Here is a 23,680-nt window from a genome sequence, read left to right as displayed (position 1 = left end):
TTCAAATTTTTGAACCGTTCTCATGCCCTCATGCTTTGGTTTTTAAACCATTATCGCATGTTCGCACTTCATTTTTTTGAACTGTTCTCGCGCCCTTTTGCTTCAATTTTTAAACCGTTCGCGCTTCAGTTTTTTGAATCCTTCTTGTGCCTTTGTGCTTTGGTTCTAGGCTTCATTTTTCTACTAGAGTTTCTGCCACTTTTCAATGCCTTCATTGTCCTGAGGCTAGCATATGGAGCCTGAATTCATTTGTGAGCTTTTAACATTCGAGCGATGAAACAAGTTTCTTAGATCTGTAAAAAGAATCTTTTATTCCTTCATTGCTCTCATTGTCTTGAATTATGCTCCTGGATTTTATGGCAATCAGTATGTTTTTTTCCCTTTGACTCCTATGTTCATAAATTCTACCAGTTCTCTGTCCCTAACTGGTGCCTCTTGAAGGGGGATTTGGCTAGACACAAATCTTTTTAGAGTTGATGGCAATGTCATTTGTAGGGTTATATTTTGCAACAATCCGGTAGCTTTTTGCAGCACCTACATTCCTTTCTCATGTTGTTTTTGGATGTGGACTCCCGATTAGCCTTGGGAATGGAATCCTAGTGGGCCCTGGAAGTAGAATCGCAATTGGCCCTAAGGTTGAGTCCCTAGAAAGTCTTGAGATTGTGCCCTCAGCTAGCCCTGGGAATAAACTCCCAACGGCCCTTAGGGATGAGTACCTATTTGACCTTGAGGTTGTGCCCCTAATTGTCCCTGAGGATGAACTTCTAGCTGGCCATGAGGGTGAACACCTAGCTGACCTTGAGGTTATGCTCCCAGCTAGCCTTGTGGATAAACTTTGAGATAACCCTGGGGTGAATGCCTATTTGGTCTTGAGGTTGTGCCTCTAGTTGGCTTGGGGATGAACTTTTAGCTAGCCTTGGGGGTAAACACCTGTTTGGCCTTGAGATTGTGCCCCCAACTAGCCTTGGGGATGAACTTCCAACTTGCCTTGGGGGTGAACACTTGTTTGGCTTTGAGGTTGTGCCCTTAGCTGCCATGGGGACAAACTTCTAGTTGGCCATGGGGGTAAACACCTGGTTGGCCTTGAAGTTGTGCCCCTTGCTAACCTTGGAGATAAATTTCCAGCTAGTCCTTGGGGTGAACACCTGTTTAACCTTGAGGTTGTGCCCCCAACTAGCCCTAAGTATGGACCTCCAGCTAGCCCTAGAGGTGAACACTTGTTTAGTCTTGAGGTTGTGCCCCTAGCTGGCCCTGGGGATAAACTTCCAATTGGCTCTGGGGGTGAACACTTGACTGACCTTAAGGTTCTGCCCCCAGCTAACCTTGGGGATAAACTTCCAGATAGCCTTGGGGGTGAACACTTATTTGGTTTTGAGGTATGGTTGTTGGCCGTTCTTGTTTGCTCACCACCAGAAAAGTTAGACTGGAAATATTGGAATTTTATGGACTATGAGATATGTATGAAATATGTCCAAACTGTGAAATGGCTTATTTTGATCTTTGGAGATTGCGTGTATGAGCCAATTTCGAGGACGAAATTCTTTTAAGGCGGGTAGATTGTAATACCCCATATTTTCGTAAGGTTGCCACGTATTTTAAGTGAGTTTAAGATACCGAAAAATGGGTTTGAAATGGCAGTAAGTCACCGAATCGACTGTAGAGAGTGCCCTGGAGCTTAGATATCTAAGGACAAAGGTATATATTTGACGAGCGTCTCAATGTGAGATTTATGACGTTGAAAGAAATAAAATAAGAGACAATTTTTCGGTTAAGCTAAAGTTATAGCCTAAAAAGATCGAATGATGGTAAGGGTTTCCCGAAAATCGTATATATCAAGTAATTTTGAGTTATTAAATTTGAGATTTTAAGTATCTCGATAAATTTGATGTTTGAGGGTGTAATTGTAATTAGAGAATTATCCAAACGAAATAAGAATAAAATTAAGAGCTTATGTGGTAAAATATTAAAGTTGAGGACTTGAAATAAAGGCTAAAATGTCATTGGGAAGAACTTTGAGGAATTAGCTTGGATTTCAAAAGTTGAATTCATTCTAGCTTTGGATTTCAAAAGTCATTCAGTTATAGGTTTGAGTCTTTGGAATCCATGGCTAAGATTGTGACAAGTGGCATAATGTGATTGGTTGGAGAAATCTATAAATAGGTACCATGGGTTGTTCTCAAATCATTCCAAGCAAGTTTGAGAGTTGAGGCACTCTAAGAGGAGGAGCTTGTTCTAGAGAGAGAGGAGAAAGTTCGGAAAGAAGGCGGGAAGAAATTGAAGGAGAAGCCGGGGAAGACCAAGCCTCGTCGGAGTTATGAGCATTCGCCGGAATTCACTAAAATAATTTATAAAAAAAGCAAGGTAAGTCCAATTTTTTTTGATAATCCTGTAGAGGGGGAAGAGAGGGTCACGTAGGTTCAAATGGGGGTCGAATCGGAGTTAAAACGAGGGAAATATGGCTGAAATACGAAAATAAAGCAATGTTGTCCGAAATCTAGTAGCAGTGCGTGAGATACACGCGCCAAAAGTGGCTGCGCGTGAAGGCGCGTGAGGGGTCCATTTTCCTTCAAATTTTCCAATTATGCCCCTACTTTAATATCCTTCCAGCCTATATAAAAATATTTGAGGTTAGGTTTACCAAAACGTGTTTTTTCTGCAGAAACCTAGGTCGTTTGCTGTGAAATTATACTGTCCAAGAGATAAACCAACAAGGTGAGACTCCTATATTCCAAATCTTATTTTTATTCTTTTATGAGAGCCTTCTATTGCATGAGACGTGTTTTGCGAAGTTCTTGTACGTAGACTCTTGTTATTCTCTTATGTGAAATCATGTTGTATATATGAACTGTATTTTTTTGAAAAATATATGCTATTACCTTTTTAACTGTTGCATTTATAAAATTCGTGTGACCATACTGTTGTACTTATTTGTTGTTGGCAAGGGGAAAAAAGTCGAATATCCCCCGAGAGGCGCTATGCGTGCGCCATCGAGAAAGCTCTCATGGGGAAGACCGTGAGCCTAATGAACAACAGATGGGGTGCTTGCATGAGTGTTATGAGGTTGAGCCGAAGTGACATGGTTAGGGACCTCTCGAGAGGCGCTATGCGTGCGCCATTGAGAAAGCTCTTGTTGGAGGAGGCTGACATGTTCACGAGGCACTTCGGAATAGTTTTTGATTATTTTCTTCATACGTTTTATACCTGATCATGTATTGATATAAACTGTTTTTGGAGTTTCTTACTAGAAGATTCATTTTCTAATTGGATTATATCTCTGGAATATTCAAACGTTCCAGGTTCGACAAGCGGCTTTAAGGGAAAGGAGGTAGCTGAAGAATTAGCTTAAATTACTGCCTGTAGCATGATTAGCATATTTTTGTGCGAACCTATGTAATTTTGGATACGTTTAAAATGTTCAGTTATCACTTGATGATGTCCATGTAATATATTTTGTAGACGTCTTGAACAATTTTATGATAAATAAAGTATTATGACTGTGAACCATATCAGGTTCGATATAGCTTCCGCATTCAAGATTTTAACGGTTGTCTTAGCTATTCGATTATTGGGTTTGTTAAGCTGAGAAGGTGAAAATTAGGGTTTTTGGGATATTGTGTGATGTATGGCAGCTATTGTGATATGAAATTTTTTTATACTCCTGAAATCCTAAGTTATAACATGCCCGAAAAATTTGGGGTGTTACACTCACCCAGCTATAGTCACCACTTGCGCTGACCCATCCATGGATGAAGCACATACACTATTCTTAGGAGAACCAGAGAAAACAAAGCCGTCAGAAATCGTGCCCATTTCCTACTTCGATCTATGTTTCAACTACCCTAGTCTACACACCGAATCACTCCCCTACACTCGACCAACAAAGCCTGATGACTAAGTGTTAGATTCCTCACGAGGAGCTCTCTTATGACGGTCACATAATCACTCCATTCTCTAGATTCACTCCCCAAACTTGTCACAACACATGATAAACTGGCAAAAAATAGCAAAAATAAAGCAAAAGATTGAAATATCGAAAGAGTCGGTTGCATGAAGTTACCTATGGAAACAAGCAAATCTGTAGAAGAAGAAGAAAAATGGGAACTTGACTCAAACACATGAACGATTGAAGGTAGGAAGAATGCAAAAACTCTTGGGAAACTAAGGATCAAAAATCGATCGCAAACGCAAAAATGAGAAGCAAAAAAACTACCTACAGATGCCCATATATAGAAATCGCGCGATGCATCCAACAGTCAGAGATCAAACATTGCCAAACACCCATAAAGATCATGCCACCTGTCACACGCATTAAACACCTTAGGTTAAAATGACAAAACAACTCATTGTCTTCCCATGGTGTCACATCTTTCTGAATAAACGCCTCATATCTCGAGACCACATGCGTTACTTGTCAGATCCTCTAAAAACACCCCCCGAAACTATCAAGCTTGGTGACACCAAGCTTGGCCTTAGCAAGCTCGATCCAAGGTCAAGGCAAATTAGAGCATTACCACCATCTCAGCTACGTTCCTAGCTCGAATGCTCACCCATGTGAACATCCAACTTGGGGGGCTCTAGACCATACTGTTCCGTTGGGCTGGCCCATTACTTGGCATCTAGCCTAGTCCCCAGGCCATATCTTGGCTCAAAAGCTCGGATAATGTTTTCATTCAAGTTGAGATTCTTGCGTTGTTAACGAATTCTATCAACCCCGAATAACTTGCACGCTAATCCTCATCAACTCACAATCTTCATCAAATCTGAGATCCCCGAAGATGATCCCTATCACTACTGTGCATCTTCGCCTTCTATCATCCCACGACGGCTAGTGACACGCAAGGTACATTTATCTCTATATAAGTCAGCATGATCACAGGTTAAGGTATGTTCTTTCCAAGCCTTACCAACACTCTGAGATTTTGAATCCTCCTGATTTGAGCGTCGGAGTGCTTTTAAGTGCTAGCCACTTCACCGCGAAGATCACCAAATCGTGACATTTTATCGCTGTTACAGCTAATCCTACCAACCTCATTGGGCCGGAAAAAACACATGCTCATGGTGATTGTTTCAAACCATACAAGGATTTTTTCAATCTACACACATTGTTGGTACCAAGGTTATTCTCGAATCCAAGTGGAAGATCCATGAACACTTCTTCCTCCAAATGTCCATTCAGAAAGACATTCTTTATATTAAGATAGTGTAAAGGCTAATTGGAATTCATTGCTAGAGATAATAGTACTCAAATTGAGTTTATTTTTGCAACCGGGCAAATGTCCCTTAATAGTTAACACTGTAAGTTTGGGTGAACCTCTTAACAACAAGTCTCACATTTTACTTCTTTATGCTCTCATATGCCTTACATTTTATAGTAAATATCCATTTACAACTTACAATTATCTTGCCTCTTGGTATCTCTACAATCTCCTAAATCCTATTCTTTTCAAGAGCATTTATCTCCTCGTTTACTGCTAACTTTCAATCCAGATCGCCTAAGGCATCTTGAATAGTTCTTGATACATGCAGGTTATAAATATTTGAAAGAAATGTTTTGTGGTTATTAGATAATTTCTAGTATGACAAATATTTGACAATGGAATGTTTGGTACAAGATCTTACTTCTTTTGGCAATTGGGACATCACTACAAGAAAAACATCTTTTAGCGACAGGCCAGTGATGGAATAACCATCGCTAAATTTTTACGACAGATTAGGGGCATTTTATTTTGTCGCTAATTTCTTTTAATATTTTTTGAATTTAGTTACGAAATTAGCGACAAAAAGACCCATCACTATTTAATTTTTAATATTTTTTAAATTTAGCAACAGATATGCTCGTCACTAAATAATTTTTGAGATTTTAATTTTAATTTAAAATTTTTATTGAATTTTTTAATCTAGTGACGGATTCATCGCTAAAAGAAAATACAATTAAAAGTATATATGGTTTGAATTAGGGTTTAATATTGTTGTTGCATGGTCAGAGGGTGCGGGGAGGTCCTCACGTAAACACTCTAATGCTTAAGTTAGACACTAAATATGATAAAAGAAAAATTATATTGAAACTAGTATCAGAGACAACGTATATTTTTAGAAATAAATGTCAATTATTTATAGAGAAATATGAAGTGATTTAAAGTATAACAGAATTAAATTTTTTTTTTGTAGATTCAAGCGACTTGACGACGATGTTTTTATTTAAAATAATTCATCATTATATTCATACAACAACAAGTATAATATTATACACTTGATGGTATGAGATGGATTAGACTTTTTGATTTGTTTTTGTGAAGACTGCAAGACCAAATAAGAGAGAGAAAGAAAAAAGAAGCTTTCACATAGAGAAAAAAGAACTACGATCTTTGAACTCTATATAGTGGAAGCATACAAATGTATGAAATAGTGAGATTGACATATATACAAAGGAGATGTATCATTTTATATATATATATATATATTGTTTAATTAAACTATATTTATCTAATTTGAAACTAATAATTGTGATTTGAATGATTGTAGGTTGAATCGTTATTTTTAATTCACACCACTAACTTAATATTAAGTATCGATTCAAAAAACCAAACATGATTTTTAATTTTCACTTTAATTTTCTTGATATCTCCCAATAAAATCAAACAACGTTTTTAGTTTTCATTTTTCTCACCAGAGACGAAATAAAATGGATTGAAACGAAAACACCGTAATGGAAGAAAATAAAAAATTTTGACAACATTTTTAAACAACCCCCGAGCAAACAGGACATGCCTAATGTGACTATGAAATATGCATACCTAATGTGACTATGAAATTAATATGCTGGACAATGCAATACAACCCTATTGACATCTGTGTGTAGGAAAGGAGAAAACGATTACCTTTCAATTTTATTTATTTATACAAAAATTGAAAGTTCCCATCCAATCCAATGATCATTTGGAAATAAATCGTGTGGGGTTGGTGGCATGCACCGCATATGACCGGTCTCCGTTTATTTTCTTTCATGTTAATATATAGGGAAAGATTAATGGTTTTTTTTCTCTCAATAAAGAATTACAATTAATATGTTTTGAAAGTGCACAAAATAAATTGAAGCATATATATATAAAATAGTTCACAAAACAAAACATGCTCATTGCGTGCATTACAATTAAGATAGTATTCATATGTAAAAGGTTTGTGAAATGTTTAATTAGCTCTAGAAGTGGTAACTGAAGAGGGAATTGATCTAAATTTGAATCATAAGAGTAAGCAAAACAAAGCATTAACTCGCAATGCTGATTCTGAGTTGAAATAAAATAATTAATTTAATTATAACTACGAGTAAAAATAAAAATTTTATATTTTAAAAACATAAGTTAAGTGATAAATAATTAAAATTAATACCAATAAGTTATGAGATGAATATTCATTTTAGATAAGGATCAAAGATTTATTTATAATTTATTTATTTTTATTAAAATTAAAGACACAAGTGACTAACAGAGATCACGCAATAATAATAATCTCAAAAATAAAGTTGGTACGAAATATTAATGTTGTAATCAACTATTTATCGTCCTTTATACTCGTATTAGTTTGAGCATGGAAAGATAATGGGGTGGGGGTGTTCGTCGTTATCAGCTAGCGGTGAGGATGAGCTGTGAGGGTGGGAAATGCTGGCTGCTGCTTCTGCTTCTGCTTCTGCAAAATGCAGAGAGAAAAAGGGCAGAGCGACAGCGACTTATGAAGACCCTCAGCCCCATCACCGCGACCCCCCAAAACTTAAACAAATAAATAAAGATCAATATTATCATCAACCAGAGAGAGAGATAGAGAGAGAGAGAGAGAGATTGGATTGCAACAGGTACACAGTACACAAGAGAGAGAAAGAGATTCAATTCTATTAAGGGGGTAAAAACTTTAAAAGGCCTACCATGAAGAGAGAGAGAGAGAGAGGGACGGAGGGGTAGAAAGAGAGGTGTATGGTTGCAGGGTCCGGCAGCAGAGTTTTGGCAGAGCTCCCTTTTAACTTTATCTTCCAAATAATTCTCTCTCTCTCTACAGATAGGTAGAGAGAGAGAGAGAGAGAGCTGCCATTATTTCTTACGTACAATTAGTAACTCCTCTCTTTCTATCCTTCTCATTAATGGGCTTTTTCAGTCATCGAGGATAGCTCTCTCTCTCTCTCTGTGTTCAGAGGAAGATGTGACTGAACTTACTACTACTAGCCGAGCTCTTCATTTCATCCCCCAATGCCCCCCCCCCCGCCCGCCCCCCCTTCTCTCCCTCTCTTTTCTAGTTTTCTGTTCGTATTAACGAAGATAATTCTCCTCCTCTCTTTCCCATTCTTTGAGAACATATACATACATATATATATGTGTATGTATTTTGTTTTGTTTTATAATAATTGAAGGTTCGACGGCGTGAGCATCATTTCTTCTGTCGGTGACTCCATTTTGTTCTATGGGCTCGTCATGACGACTGCTTCTCTCTCTGCTTTTTTCCATGACGTCCTGAAGAAAGCAAGCAAAATTTAGGGAATCAAATTTTTGCCTCTTTGGATTGTGGGTTCTCTGTCGCAAATGGTGGTCGCGCCCTGAAACCACCCACTTTTTCCCTCAATTGCTCAATAATGAGTCATTGAGAGAGAGGGAGAGAGAGACAGAGCTGAAACAGGATGGCATTTTCATTTGGGTTGGATTGGAGACTTCTTCTGCTTTTTCTCTGCTGTTGGTTAAGCTTCTTCGGATTTGTATTCTCAGACGACGGTCTCTACCCCCTTTCTTTCTGTGTTTTCTTTTCCTTCTTCGTTTTCTCTTGTTTTCCTTTCTGTCATTGCTTGAATGGCTTGGCTTACAAGGGTTTCAAGGAGCATAATTTTAAATTGCGGAAATATGTTTTGTGTTTGGAATGAAGGGAATACGCTTTTGGAGATAAAGAAATCATTCAGGGACGTGGACAATGTGTTGTATGATTGGTCGGCTGACTCAGCTCCATCTTCAGATTACTGCTCGTGGAGAGGTGTAACCTGTGACAACCTCACCTTGAATGTCGTTGCTCTGTGAGTTCTTCTCTTCAATACGTTCATAAAATCATTAGTGTTTTGTTTGAAATGGGGAGGAAAGAAATTAGGTCCTATAGAGGCATTTATTATGTCATTTTTATTATTTTTCTTGTTGTCTTCATTGGCTGTCAAAGTGGTGACTTTTGTGGGCGTTTTTGAGCTGTGTAGGAATCTCTCGGGTTTGAATCTTGATGGGGAAATATCGCCTGCAGTTGGCAAGCTTAAAAGTCTGCTCTCCATGTACTATTTACATACTTCCTCTACTCTTCTACTTCTACTTCTACTTCTTGCTCCTTGTGTACTTCTTCTTTTTAAGTCTTTTATTCTGTTAAGCGTCTTCATGGGTGTTGGAATTGATATAATATCCTTGTATTTGAGCAGTGATCTAAGAGGAAATCGTCTCTCAGGCCAGATCCCGGATGAAATCGGTGACTGCTCCTCCATGAAAAGCTTGTAAGTAAAGTTTCTCTTTTTTGTTTGTTTTTTCCTTTTTGGAGAGGGAACAGAAAGTTATGCAAACAGTTTTGCAACATCATTCACCATGTTTTATATTACTGTTGGGTGATTTGAATTTTAACTATTCTATATAAATTGGCATATCTTGTGGATAAGCTTAAATTTTAACCATTCATCTCCTTAAATGCTTGTAAATAATCTTGGTTGTGCCTTACTTGGATGTTATTTTCACAGAGACTTATCATTCAATGAGTTATATGGGGACATACCTTTTTCAGTTTCGAAGTTGAAACAACTCGAGTATCTGTAAGTTTGCCGACAAAGTCACATTGCATTTGTTTTCTTTCTTGCTTTGGTGGTCCTGTCTCTTATACATACGTGTGTATGTACTGTGTGTGGTTTGCAGAATTTTGAAAAACAATCAGTTAATTGGTCCGATTCCCTCAACCCTGTCCCAGATTCCAAACTTGAAACTCTTGTAAGTCCACTTTCTGCATTATGTTCCCTGTTAGTTCTGATGTAATAGTAGGGAAACAACTGAGGTTGATACTAAGTGAGTTACTTGTTCTAGAGACCTAGCACAGAATAAACTGAGTGGTGAAATACCAAGGCTTATATACTGGAATGAAGTTTTGCAGTATCTGTGAGTATGCTACTATTTTCCTTCTATCAGTTATCTTTGCCATTGTTGCCCATCATGATTATACCCCTTTTTGTATGGATTGTGACTTGAAATTAAAGAGGGCTGCGAGGGAACAATTTGGTCGGTACACTCTCTCCTGATATCTGCCAGCTCACTGGGTTATGGTACTTGTAAGTTGTTCACTTTATTCTAATTTCCAGATCTGCTATGTATGTATATATTTGTGTTCTACAAATTGGTGGTTGTCGTGAATTTTACCTCTATGCTACAAATCTGCAGTGATGTGAGGAATAATAGTTTGACTGGTAGCATTCCTCAGAACATAGGCAATTGCACTGCCTTCCAAGTCTTGTAAGTATACCATCTAGTGCAATGGCACCAAATTCTGTTCATTTTACTGTGATTTGTCATAGAATTTTATTCCATATTGATTGGTAGGGACTTGTCTTACAACCAGCTGAGTGGAGAAATTCCTTTTAATATTGGCTTCTTGCAAGTAGCTACACTGTATGTCCAGCCAACTTTTGCTCATTTACAAGTTAAGTGTTTACTACCAATTTATATTAAGGAATGCTCCGCATATGGTTCTGCCTGTTAGGTCTTTGCAAGGTAATCAGCTCTCAGGGGAAATCCCCTCTGTGATTGGCTTGATGCAGGCACTTGCTGTGTTGTAAGTATTTACTTCGTCAGTTGTACCAATCCATTACTTTTCCTAAACTGAGTTTCTTTTAGGGTAGTTTTATAGTGTTCTACATATTCCTTACCATTATTTAGTGTTTTATTTGTCTTATTTTTTATCCATTATCCTTGTTTCTGCCCCAGAGATTTAAGCTGCAACATGCTGAGTGGGCCCATCCCTCCTATTCTAGGAAATTTGACTTACACAGAGAAATTGTGAGTATATCTCTGCAATTCTTTTCAAATTTGCTTCTTTCTTCTTGATGGATTTAGTTTCTCAAATTCTGTTACAAATCCCCCCAGAGAACTTACGCTTCTACTTGATGCTTACAATTTGTGCTCCAGTCAAAGGATCTGTTGGTCAATCTATTTCATAATATTGTAGGTATCTGCATGGAAACAAGCTGACGGGACCAATTCCCCCAGAGCTCGGAAATATGTCGAAGCTCCACTACCTGTACTAATTCTCCCTCAAGCCTGTGTTCTGTTAATTGATATCTGTAATGATTATTTTAAACATCATATTGATACACAAGTGTGTGAATTTTTGGACCATTAGAGAGTTGGTTTGTGTGATTCTCATCAAATCTGTTGGGTTCTTAAAAGTTCTTTATAATCTATGCCTTTGAAGGGAACTGAATGATAATCAACTCAGTGGGTGTATTCCTCCAGAACTTGGGAAGCTCACAGACTTGTTTGACCTGTATACCCCTTTTTCCTCTGTGGCTTGTTTAAAGAAGTTTATTTTATATCTTTCATTTGTTCCATTTTACCTTTTCTATTAGTTTTGTCGGCAAGTAAATAACTCCATATTCCTGCAGAAATGTTGCAAACAACCACCTAGTTGGACCAATACCTGATAATCTTAGCTCATGTACAAATCTTAACAGCCTGTAAGCATTTCACCTCACTCCTGCTACTTTATCCTTTTATGCTTGAATTATTTGAAATGGTTATTGTTCTAATGATTTTATGGCAGCAATGTTCATGGGAACAAGTTAAATGGTACCATTCCGCCTGCATTTGAAAAACTGGAAACAATGACGTATCTGTGAGTTGCACACTTCTTTTGTAATTTTGAAAAAGTTTGCTTGTGTGGGAATATGCTGTATGTTTAAGCTAGAAGATTTTTCCAAACAATTTTGTTTAGTTTTCAGTCATTCTGCATTTTCTGTTGACACTTCTAATGGTTTTAACCATCCTTCTATCTTTAGGAATCTGTCATCAAACAATTTGAGAGGCAACATTCCAATTGAGCTTTCACGAATTGGAAATTTGGATACTCTGTAACTACCTAAAACTCTTTTCTATTTAGGAACCTTTTCAATTTACATTATTATCTAATGCAGCTAAATTTCTAGTTTGTCAATTAATTCTTACTTTTTTTCTTGGGGGTGGGGGCGGCAAACTCAGGGACATATCTAATAACAAGATTAGTGGTTCCATTCCTTCTTCTCTTGGCGATCTGGAACATCTCCTAAAACTGTGAGTTCTATTCTTTTGATTTCTGTTCTATGAAATTTATGTTGCTACTTACACGTGAAATTTTATGTTTTAGGAATTTGAGCAAGAACAATTTGGATGGATTTATACCAGTTGAATTCGGCAATCTAAGAAGTGTTATGGACATGTAAGGAATATTTTATTAAGAAATTGTTGACATTAATATATTTTGCCTTCAATCTTGAACTTTGGGAACCATCATTTTCTTAGAGATCTTGCAAATAATCACCTCTCTGGTCCAATTCCTGAAGAATTTGGTCAGCTTCAAAACCTCTTCTTGCTGTAAGTTTCCTTTCCCTTTACTCTATTAGTTGCTATGGTATATCTATGTTAATTTTGAATGCTGTTTGGTGCAAAACCAATGGATTATTTGCTGTTGAGAATTACTGAATTTACTTCACAGTTTTCTCCAGGCAACTGCCAATGGTATTTTCAGTCTGAAAAGTTTCATTTTAGGCACATTCTATGATGAGGATTCATAATTTCATATCTAGCAGGATTATACCTTTTCTGATCAAAGCTTTCATATGCATTTGAACAACCACGATTAGATTCTGCCACAAATTTTGATGTAATTTATGTTGTAATTGTCCATGCATCCATTATAATCTTGTATTCAACAATGGCAGGAAAGTAGAAAACAATAATTTATCAGGTGATGTGGTGTCACTGATGAACTGCCTCAGTCTTGGAGTCCTGTAAGTTGCCCAGCATTTTTAGTTCCTTTTAGTAAAATCCTTGAATCTAACAAAGCACATCTGTCTTTTGCAGAAATGTATCTTATAACAACCTAGTTGGGAATATTCCTACAAGCAATAACTTCTCAAGGTTCTCACCTGATAGGTTAGATAACAATCAACATTGAACTTTCGTTGGCATTTTACAAATTCTTTAAAGTGCTTCAGGTCTGGCTCCCAAACAAAAATTTACCATTTATTTGCAGCTTCATAGGGAATCCTAATCTTTGTGGATATTGGCTTGGTTCTCCTTGTCATGCATCCCATCCGCCTGAGAGAGGTAAGCAATCCTTGAAGTAAGGCACCATTTTTCACCCTTATTTGATAAAAGAATAAGCTGCCACAGCAATCTTGGTATTCAATATGAGAGTATTCCAGTGGAGATTCTGAAACAGCTCACTTTGTTTAATCTATTTGTTTTGGCTTCCCATTCTGAGAATGTGTTTTCTCTGTATGCAGTCACCATTTCTAAAGCAGCAATACTTGGTATTGCACTGGGCGCCCTGGTGATTCTCCTCATGATCTTAGTGGCAGCACTGCGGCCGCACAATCCTACACCTTTTCCAGAAGGATCACTTGATAAACCTGGTACTTGCCTTCTGTTGTGTGTACCTGTAGTTTTGTGAAATTTTATTAGGTGAAGGATAGAGAATGATTGATCTATAGTTAACGGTTGCTTCTGCTTCACTGAGATTTTCTTTTTCTGTGGACAACATACAAGTGAATGTATATACTTAATCATAACAACCTATAATAATAAACTTAGTTGAGGTAATATGATACAGTAATGTTGATATAGTTTGTAAGGTTGACCTGCTGCTAGTGCCTATTCTCCTTCAAGTAGAGACATGTAAAACCAGGTTGAAGGGATACTTTGAATATGAATTTTGCTAATTTAATTGATCGAATTTGATTTCTATGAATTTATAAAATTAAATCAGTTAATATTCATAAATTAATTGCATGTAAAATTTAAAAGAATGAAGATTTTTTTTTTTTTGTGGAAAATCGAAATGAGAATTACCACGTGGACGTAATCCAGTCTCCAGTAGGAATAATGGAAGACAAAAGAGTAACCTAAAATCTTTTTGTCATCAACCCTAAACGCCATACTAATTATTCTTCTTCACTCAATCTTCAATTATTATGTACCGCGTTTTGAGGAGTTGTTCACAGCCCTGGACACAGGATAAGTTAATGAAGAGATATTGTTACTCTGCTTTTAGGTTAATTTGTATTGTTGATGGTTATACCTTTTACATGTAGGTAAATTCTACTACTTAGATGATCTGACAATTCAAGATTTAAATAGTCCAATTGCCCATGTCTTTGTTGACAGTCAATTACTGGCCACCGAAGCTTGTGATCCTTAACATGAACATGGCACTCCATGTATACGAGGACATCATGAGGATGACGGAGAACTTGAGTGAGAAGTATATAATTGGTTATGGTGCATCAAGCACTGTTTACAAATGTGTTCTTAAAAATTGCAAGCCTGTGGCAATTAAGAAATTGTACTCCCAACACCCACGGTGCCTGAAGGAATTTGAGACAGAGCTTAAGACGGTTGGGACCATCAAACATCGGAATCTGGTTAGCCTGCAAGGGTATTCCTTGTCTTCAACTGGGAACCTTCTCTTCTATGACTACATGGAAAATGGTAGTCTATGGGATCTCCTTCACGGTGAGTGTTCTGAGTCTATGCAAGAATCTTATCTTGAATTGCTCTCGAATAACAATGTGATAATATTTTTAGTTTTTGAAGTCATAATTATCATTTTTATGGGTTCTTCCACGATTGGCCTTTTGGGGCTGTAGGAAAATGGGGAGAAATTATGGTACATTATGGAAGCAATGTTGAGGTTCCTCTGGTTCTTGCTTCACATATTCAACTCCACTCCCTCTAATCGGATCTGTACAGTCCTTGACAGTTTTTACTCGGGGAATGTTAACCTATAAAGCGGTCTTGTATTCTCATAATCTAGCTTGTATTATCGAAAGGAATGCTGCTATATGATTGTACAATTGCCAAATCACTAAGTATATTCTTACGCTGTTTGCTTTGTAGGCTCCACAAAGAAGCAAAAACTTGACTGGAACACACGTCTTAGAATAGCACTGGGAGCCGCCCAAGGGCTTACGTATCTTCATCATGATTGCAGCCCAAGGATAATCCATAGGGACGTAAAGTCATCGAACATTCTGTTGGACAAGGACTTTGAAGCCCATCTCACTGACTTTGGCATTGCCAAGAGCTTGTGCACCTCTAAGTCCTATACTTCTACTTACATAATGGGAACTATCGGTTATATTGACCCAGAATATGCCCGTACTTCCCGCCTCACCGAGAAGTCTGATGTCTACAGCTATGGAATTGTTCTACTTGAGTTGCTGACCGGAAGGAAAGCCGTGCACAATGAATCCAACCTTCATCACCTGGTTAGTATGCTATCCTCATTTAATAAGCTAATTTGTTGAAATTGCAAACCTTTTTGCTAGCTCTAGGGTAAAAAGGGGATATCGATAGATGTTATCGGAGATTTTGTATGTATATTTTCAAGTTGGAAATGTGTCTATTGTAGTCCCATTAAGAGGTTGTTCATCTTTGGTTTCGAAAACCTGTGATTCTTTTTATCTTTTATCCCACCATTTATTTGTTTGGAAGCCTGGAGGATGACAAAGGCAAATGTCTATGGCAACTGGGTTGGGAGTGTATTTGCTCCTTTTATGCTTTTGCTAGTAGTAAGATTTCAACTCTGGTTGAAACTGCCATGAAAGAGTGGTCCTGTTTGCCGCAGATCCTGTCCAAGACCGAGAACGACGCAGTCATGGATACCGTCGATCCAGAGATCGTGGCCACGTGTAAAGATCTCGGGGCAGTGAAGAAAGTATTCCAGCTAGCGCTGCTGTGCACCAAAAGACAGCCCTCGGACAGGCCAACCATGCACGAAGTGGCTCGCGTCCTGGGGAGCCTCCTGCCATCCGAAGCGCCAAAATCAATGGCCCCCGCGCCCCTCCCGTCAGCCAAGGTGCCCTCTTACATGGAGGAATACGCGAATCTCAAGACGCCGCATCTGGTGAACTGCTCGTCCATGAGCACCTCAGATGCCCAGCTCTTCCGCAAATTTGGAGAGGTAATATCCCAGAACAGTGTGTAGTTAGAAATGTATTGCTGTTCCACCTCTGGGAAATGTGTAGGCAACTGCAACACGGAAATTTTGTATAAAGATTTTACAGTATGAGTCAGTTATTGTGGGTGGGAAGGAAGATACAGTGGCAGATCTTCTAGGGCAACAGATTTTAATGTCTAAGTAATCCTATCTGATTCCGTGCTGTCCTATGTCAAAATTATTGGTATTATTGGGACCACTGCCTTCTGGGCTCTGGCCTCCACTGATGGCAGATTCACTGCGAATTTCAGTGCCAGGCAATAATGCCAGCATGCAGCGGGGTAGGAAAGATTGAAGAGGGGGTACCCAATGGCAAGGAAGGGTATTTTTGTACAATTCCAAAGATGCTCATCTTTTTTGTTGTATATTAGTGTTTATGTTGTGCCTCAATTTTTAGGGTCCCCTTTGGATATCGTAGCATTTCTAGTTGAAATGTTAATATATCATGGTAAGCTTGATCGGCTTGTTTCTTCTTGTGGATTCAGCCGGTTAGGGTGCCTTTTGTCATGTTTCTAAATTATCATATACTTAAAATTAGATTTTTATTGTTTAAAAAATATTTTTCAAAACTAAACGCTACTAATATTTGGGTCTATTGTTATGCTTTTAAAATTTAAAGTTGTTCTGAAATTTGGTGTGTTTGTGCCTAACGCTTTTAGTAAGTGAGTACCAAGTTAGAATGATTTTTAAATTAAGATATAGAATGATGAAGGTAAAGTTGAGAGTATTTTAAAAAATTTATTAAATTGTTAATTTTTTTGAAATTTATTAAAAAAAAAATTATATATTTGTTTAAAGTTTTGATATAAATTTTTTTATTAAATTTATTTAAAATTATATATTAATATAAATAATAAATTTATAATTAAAATAATATTTTATGACTAATGCATTGTAAAAAAAATTAAAATTAAAAATAATATTTTATTTTGTAAATTTATATTTAAAATTAAATTTTAAAAAAACTCAAAAAATATAAATAATTATTAATAATTTCACTTATATAATTAAAAATTATCAAAACATATTTTTATAATAGATAATAAAATATAAAATTAAATAAAATAATTTTAAAAATCAATGAAATGAATTTATATTCAATAATAAAACATATGAGAGAAATTTAAATTTTAAAAATTGTTAAAATATATGTAATTAAAAAATGTATTAAATCACATTAGTTATAAGACTTAAATAAATAAGTTCTTTATAATTAATATTATTGAAAAATAAAAATTAATAAGTTTAAATTTTAAGAATATATTAAATGATATTAATTATTTCACAATAGATATATGAGTAATTTAGATTTATTCATAAAATATTCGTAAGCATTTTAAGTCTTCTCTATGTTATGTGTTCTATCCTCGCAAGGCTTTGATGACATAAATCCACACTTATATGAAATTGGTGAAACTAGGAGGAATCAAATAATCTTCCATGGGTGGGGTTTACTAATTTTTATTGTGTTATTTATAACTAAACTTGTTACGAAATTAGATTAAAAACAAACAATAAATCACACACGAGACATAGAATTTTACTTGAAAAACTTAAATAAAAAAAAAATCACAGACAAAAAGGAAAAAACTAATCAAATATTGTTATAATAATTTCAGTGACCTAGACACATTTTTATAGATATAAAATTATTTATAGATATACATAGAAAATTCTAATATGATCAAAAAATTATTCATAAAGATATTTCTCCAAATGAGATATATTCTAGTCAAAATCAAATTTGACAACATCCTAATTACAGTTAAATTTGAAGTCATAATTTTGATCAAATTATGAAACCCAATCATAGATAAATTAAGATTTTTGAGTCATAATTATCACAAATCTCCATTTTGACTTGAAATTCACATATGGAATTATCCAAAAAGAAAATTTTCAACAAAATCACAGAAAATTAATCTCCCTGATGAATATCAATCAAATCCACACAATATTCGAATTTTGCAATAGACATAAACTTAGTCAACATATCTGCAGAATTATCATGAGTGTTGATTTTTCTCCTAGTAACGTCACCACGAGCAATAATCTTTCGAATAAAATCATATCGCACATCAATGTGTCTCGTTCTCTCATGAAATATTTGATCTTTAGTGAATAAAATAACACTTTGACTATCACAATAGAATACAATGTTGAAGATTTTCATTGATTTCACCGATCAATCCTTTTGGCCAAACAACTTTTTTAATAACCTCAATAATCGTGTCATATTCAATTTCAGTAGTAGATAAGGCAATAGTGGACTGTAAGATAGCCTTCAAACTAATAGCACAACCATTAATAATGAAAATATACCTAGTAAGCAATATTTTCTTGTCAAGATCTCTTACAAAATCAAAATCAACAAAGTCTAACTCCATTTCTAGAGTTTTTGAACTATAAATAGGCATAAGTGGTACCATGCAAATATTAAAGAATCCATTGGACTGCCTTCTAATGTTCTTTACCAAGGTTAGCTATGTATCAACATAAGCCAAATCAAGGCATGTACAAACCATATCATACATAAAACAACCCACTATAATAGAGTATGAAAATTTTGACACCTTGTTAATTTCAACATCTGATTGAGAAGACAAATTGAATGAAAATATGCATACAATAGAGTACTTACAAGTTTAATCTTCTATATATTGAATTTTACCATAACTTTATCAATGTATCCTTTTTAGCTTAGATACAATTTACCTGTCTTCCCGTCTCTTTAAATTTCCATTCCAAGTATTTTCTTTGTTGCTCCAAATCTTTCTTCTCAAGTTCTTTGTTGAGATAAGCTTTCAATCTCCTTATCTCATCCTTATCCTTTGATACTTTCAACATATCATCACTATATAAAAACAAATATATAAAAGACCATTCTTGTTCATTTTAAAATAAACATAATTGTCATAATTGCATCTATTAAAATTGTTCTTAATCATAACAAAAATCAAATCTTTTATACCACTACTTAAGAGACTGCTTCAAACCATATAAAGACTTCTTCAACAATCATATATAATTTTCTTTGTCTGGAACTTAGAAATCCTCTAGTTGATGCATATAGATATTCTCATCAAGTTCTCCACGTAAAAACGTTGTCTTGACATTCATCTATTCAAGTTCAAAATCTTGGATAGTCACAATACCAAGTAATGTCCAAATAAAACTGTGTTTTACAACTAGAGAAAATATGTCTGTAAAGTCCACACTTGGAATTTGATTATATCCTTTCGCTACAAGCTTAACTTGGTACCTTGCTTTTTCAACTCTTGGTGTATCTTATTTCTTCTTGAATATCCATTTACACTTAATTGTTTTCTTATCATCAGGTATTTTCATCAATTTCTAGGTATCATTTTTGTGTAAGGATTCCATATCTTCTTGTATCACTGTGATCCATCTCCCAGATTCAATACAACTAACTGCTTTAGAATAAGTGGAAGGCTCTTCACTGCAGTCAATATCTTTAGTCACACTCAAAGCATAGTCAATAAGATTAGCTTCTGCATACCTTATACCTTTGAGGATATCTGATATTTCTTTTGAGTCTATCCTTAGCAATACAATAATCTGATGGATCGACACTTACTTTCGGACTTGACTTGGAGCTTTACTTAATCTGGGATGACGATAACTCAGATGTTTAACTCTTGTTGATTTTAAGCTCTACCTGAATATCAAAAATCTGGTGACCTGTAGGATTAGATTCTTTTGCAAACAAACCATGAAACATAGCAATTTTATCAAAAATAACATTTCTCCTAATTACAATTTTAAACATTTCTGGATCCCATAACCTATAACCCTTAACACCAAATTTATAATCAAGGAAGAGACACCATTTAGACCTTGGTTCTAATTTTCATCATCAACATGAACAAATAAAAAATATCCAAAAATTTTTAAATCAAAATAATTCGCAGTAGTAGCTGACCATAACTCTTTTTGGAGTTTTCTTGACAATAGAAAACAAATGAGACTGGTTAACCAAAAAACATGTCATGTTTGTAGCATCAACCCAAAGAGACTTAGATAAACTGGAATTATATAGCATACATCATACATTTTCCATCAAGGTTCTGTTAATTCGCTTGGCTACACCTTTTTTTTAAGTCTATACGTGAGTAATCCTAGATATTACTCGATTAATAACAAATAATAATCAATTAATCTTCAGAATAGAGAGTGAGCTGATTTTTGGACTATTATTACTCTAGTAACAAGTAATAATAGTCGACTAACCTATGAAATTACATGAGTAATCACTAAATCGTATTCGATTAACATGTAACATCAATAGAGTAATCAAAATTCTATTCGAGTAAATAAGGACAAGATGTTCTTGAGGAGTTTAGGAATAGTGGAAATAAGGACTAGACTTAAATGTTATATGTAAATAGTCTGATCTGTATTCCCTAAGAACTCTATTTATTTTTAAAATGTAATATTTCTCTTTTTGATCTTGTCTATTTGCATGATCCTTTTTAATACTGACAAAAAGATGGAGAAATAATATAAAAAAATAGAGAGATATATATTTGACAAAAAGTAGGAGAAAAATATATTCTTAGAAATAAGGGGAGAAATCAAAAGGAGAGAGAGCATAAACTAACAAATCTATACATTATATCCTAAAAAACAAAGGGAAAAATATAAATTCTCCTATAAAATCTTCAAACGATTACCCTATGTCAGTTTTCAAGTGTTATCAAACTGGTATCTTATTTCAATTGGTATCCCCTCAAAAGAATTTCAATTGGTATCTCCTCAAAAGAATATTCAAATATATGACAATCCTTACCGTATATTTTCAATTGGTATCTCATAGACGTTAAGCATAAACTCATGGGGGCTTTTGTCTTTTTAAAAGAGAAAAGTTATACTTTACATGATATACTCATATTATATGCAACTTTTACTTGAATGTTTTAATGACTTATTCCCTATCTAGAAATGACCTTGATTCACAAATTTACTTGCAAATAAACTAATTTCAGAGAATATGAAAGTCTTCAAAAGAATTCATATTATCTAAAAAGTGGTAAAATGACAAAAAAAAAGGGAGAGTATATTGTTAACTTATATTATTCACTCACTTATTCTTTTTGCTATGGACAAAAAAAGGGAAAAAAAGTGAAAGAATTGGGTTAAAAGTTCACGCAATATCAAAGTTTTGTCATCATAAAAAAAAGGAGATAGTTGAGTTTGATTTTGAGAATTTTTTGTTGATGAATATTTAATGCAAAAATTTAGTGAACAGTTGAGATGTTTTGAGGTTGAAAAGCTAAATGCAAAACTTGAATATGTTACTTTATGGTTTAAAGGGTAAGCCTAAGTGTTAATAGCATTTAGAGTATACTTGAAGATTAATCAACTAACCTTTGACTATATATACTAGAGTAATGTTCTTGTAATCTAGTAAGGAAATGTTTAGTTGAGTAATAGGTGTTATACTCGACTAATTATTTTTTTAATCAAGTAAGATCAATAACACTTAAGAGATTAATCGGATGTACACTTGCATTATTATAATATATGATAAAATAACATTACTTGAGTAACAAAAGAGTTAATTGACTAAGTGGTACATTAGTCGAGCAACTATATCCTTTAATCGAGTAATAATTCATGAAAAAAATGTTAAGTCTCTGTATTTAAACCTTTAGTCGACTAAGAAGTTGATGTTAATTGAGTAACTAAGTGTCTTAGTCAAGTAGAAATTATTAAACAGAGTGTGAGTTTTTGTTACTTGAATTATTAATCAATTAACAATAATTGTACTCAAGTAATGTCGTATTTTAATCGAGTATCAAAAGTAGTTAATTGAGTAACAATTTCAAATTCACAAATAGTTGAAATGTTAATCAACTAAAATATATTTTTGATCGAGTAATATCATCCTTTAGTTGAGAAACAAAAATTTGTAGTCGAATAATGACCATATGTAATACCCCAACAGCCCAGAGAATAGTAGTATATATCGAGGATAAATAAGGAAATAAACAATACCGGTTGGATACTTTTTGACCTAAATGTAGGCAAATAACTCTCGGATTAAGCGTGTTTGAGCTGAGAAAGCTTAAGGATGGGTGACCCCCTGGGAAGTTCGCGTAGACCCATTAGGGTAAGTTGTTCCGATCCTCCTATCGCTCGCTCGATGTGGAACGTTATAGGTGGCATCAGATATGACCCTTAGTGAAGGCAGTCCGATGAGGGTGGATAATGGCACCAGGGCTCGAAAGCATGTACAAAGAGCGACTTCTAGAATGGCAGTTCCCAAAAGGGGATAAGATATGAGACCAGTTGTAAGGTCACATGACGAGAATGTCATGTGCTTAAGGGGGGAAAATGTAATATCTCAAGAGGCTAGAGAATGATAGTATATATCGAGGATAAGTAAGGAATGAAACAATATTAGTTGGATATCTTTTGGGCTGAATATAGGCAAAGAACTATCGACTTAAGCATGCTTGAGCCGAGGAAGCTCAATGATGGGTAACTCCCTGGAAGTTCACGTAGACCCATCAGGGTAAATTGTTCTGGTCCTTCCTATTGCTCGATCCGTGATGTTACACCATACAATTGATAATCTTAATCGAGCAAGATTATTCAACAGTCGAATAATGTTTGAGTTTAATCAACCAACTCTTTAAATTATTCGACTAACTATATTAATCACTCGAGTAATATTAAGTTACTTGACTAATGTTGTGTCGGAATTCAAAAAAATAGTTGTTACAAGCAATATTAATGTGCATATTTTTTCATTCCAAACAATCAAATTGATATTAAATGATGTTTGAATAATCTTTCATGTAAGTTAACAATGTTTGAACTTCGAGGACATATTCTAACAATTGGAATACAATATAATAAAAGTTTTTCTTTTTTTTTTATGGATCTTGCATGTTGCAATTTTTATCCTCTGGGCAATCAATCAAGTGCATTGAAGAAGCTAAGACTATATACCTAAGACATGTACAAGATTAAAGACATACTCTCTGAGAAAGAAAATAAAGAAAAATAGCTACGCTAAAAGCCAATCCCTATCACTCATCTGTTTCCAAGTCTTCAGGAGTTTCATAACTAGAGAGTGAAGTGCTTTCATTTTCTATCTTTTATTCTTTCTATGTGTATTCATTAAATCCCTCGTGAGCTTCCTTTCATACTTCTTTAAGGGTCAATTGCTTTGTGAGTTTTTGCTCATATTTCTTTGAGAGTTATAAATTCCATAAGCTTTAGCTCTATATCTTTTTCTCCTTAATTATTATAAAAGTTGTAGCTAAGCCTGTTAAAAGTTACTGAAAGGTTGTAGCTAAGCCCTGGTAAAAACTACTATAAATGTTATAGTTGAGTCTTGAAAAACTACTTTAATGGATTGCTAAAAATCCTTGATGATGAGACAAGGCAGTGAAGTAGGCCAAATTGTGTCGAA

The 23,680-nt window shown here is 35.1% G+C and overlaps 1 protein-coding gene across 1 annotated transcript; it reads left to right on the top strand.

Moving 5' to 3' along the window:
- Positions 1-8,233: 8,233 nt before the first annotated feature.
- On the top strand, positions 8,234-16,626 carry LOC127813400 (LRR receptor-like serine/threonine-protein kinase ERECTA). Its single transcript, XM_052354354.1, has 27 exons — positions 8,234-8,750; positions 8,899-9,043; positions 9,215-9,286; positions 9,428-9,499; positions 9,737-9,808; positions 9,909-9,980; positions 10,074-10,145; positions 10,244-10,315; positions 10,425-10,496; positions 10,584-10,652; positions 10,744-10,815; positions 10,968-11,039; positions 11,209-11,280; positions 11,455-11,526; positions 11,645-11,716; positions 11,803-11,874; positions 12,038-12,109; positions 12,237-12,308; positions 12,382-12,453; positions 12,537-12,608; positions 12,956-13,024; positions 13,098-13,169; positions 13,270-13,343; positions 13,523-13,651; positions 14,403-14,750; positions 15,135-15,505; positions 15,865-16,626. The coding sequence occupies exons 1-27, from the start codon at positions 8,660-8,662 to the stop codon at positions 16,222-16,224; spliced, it is 2,952 nt and encodes a 983-aa protein (XP_052210314.1). The 5' UTR covers positions 8,234-8,659; the 3' UTR covers positions 16,225-16,626.
- Positions 16,627-23,680: the final 7,054 nt, after the last annotated feature.

Source organism: Diospyros lotus, chromosome 11 (genome assembly GCF_014633365.1).
Source record: "Diospyros lotus cultivar Yz01 chromosome 11, ASM1463336v1, whole genome shotgun sequence".
Taxonomy (NCBI): Eukaryota; Viridiplantae; Streptophyta; class Magnoliopsida; order Ericales; family Ebenaceae; genus Diospyros; species Diospyros lotus.
Note: the sequence above shows the minus strand (reverse complement) of the source record. Positions and strands in the feature narration are given on the sequence as shown.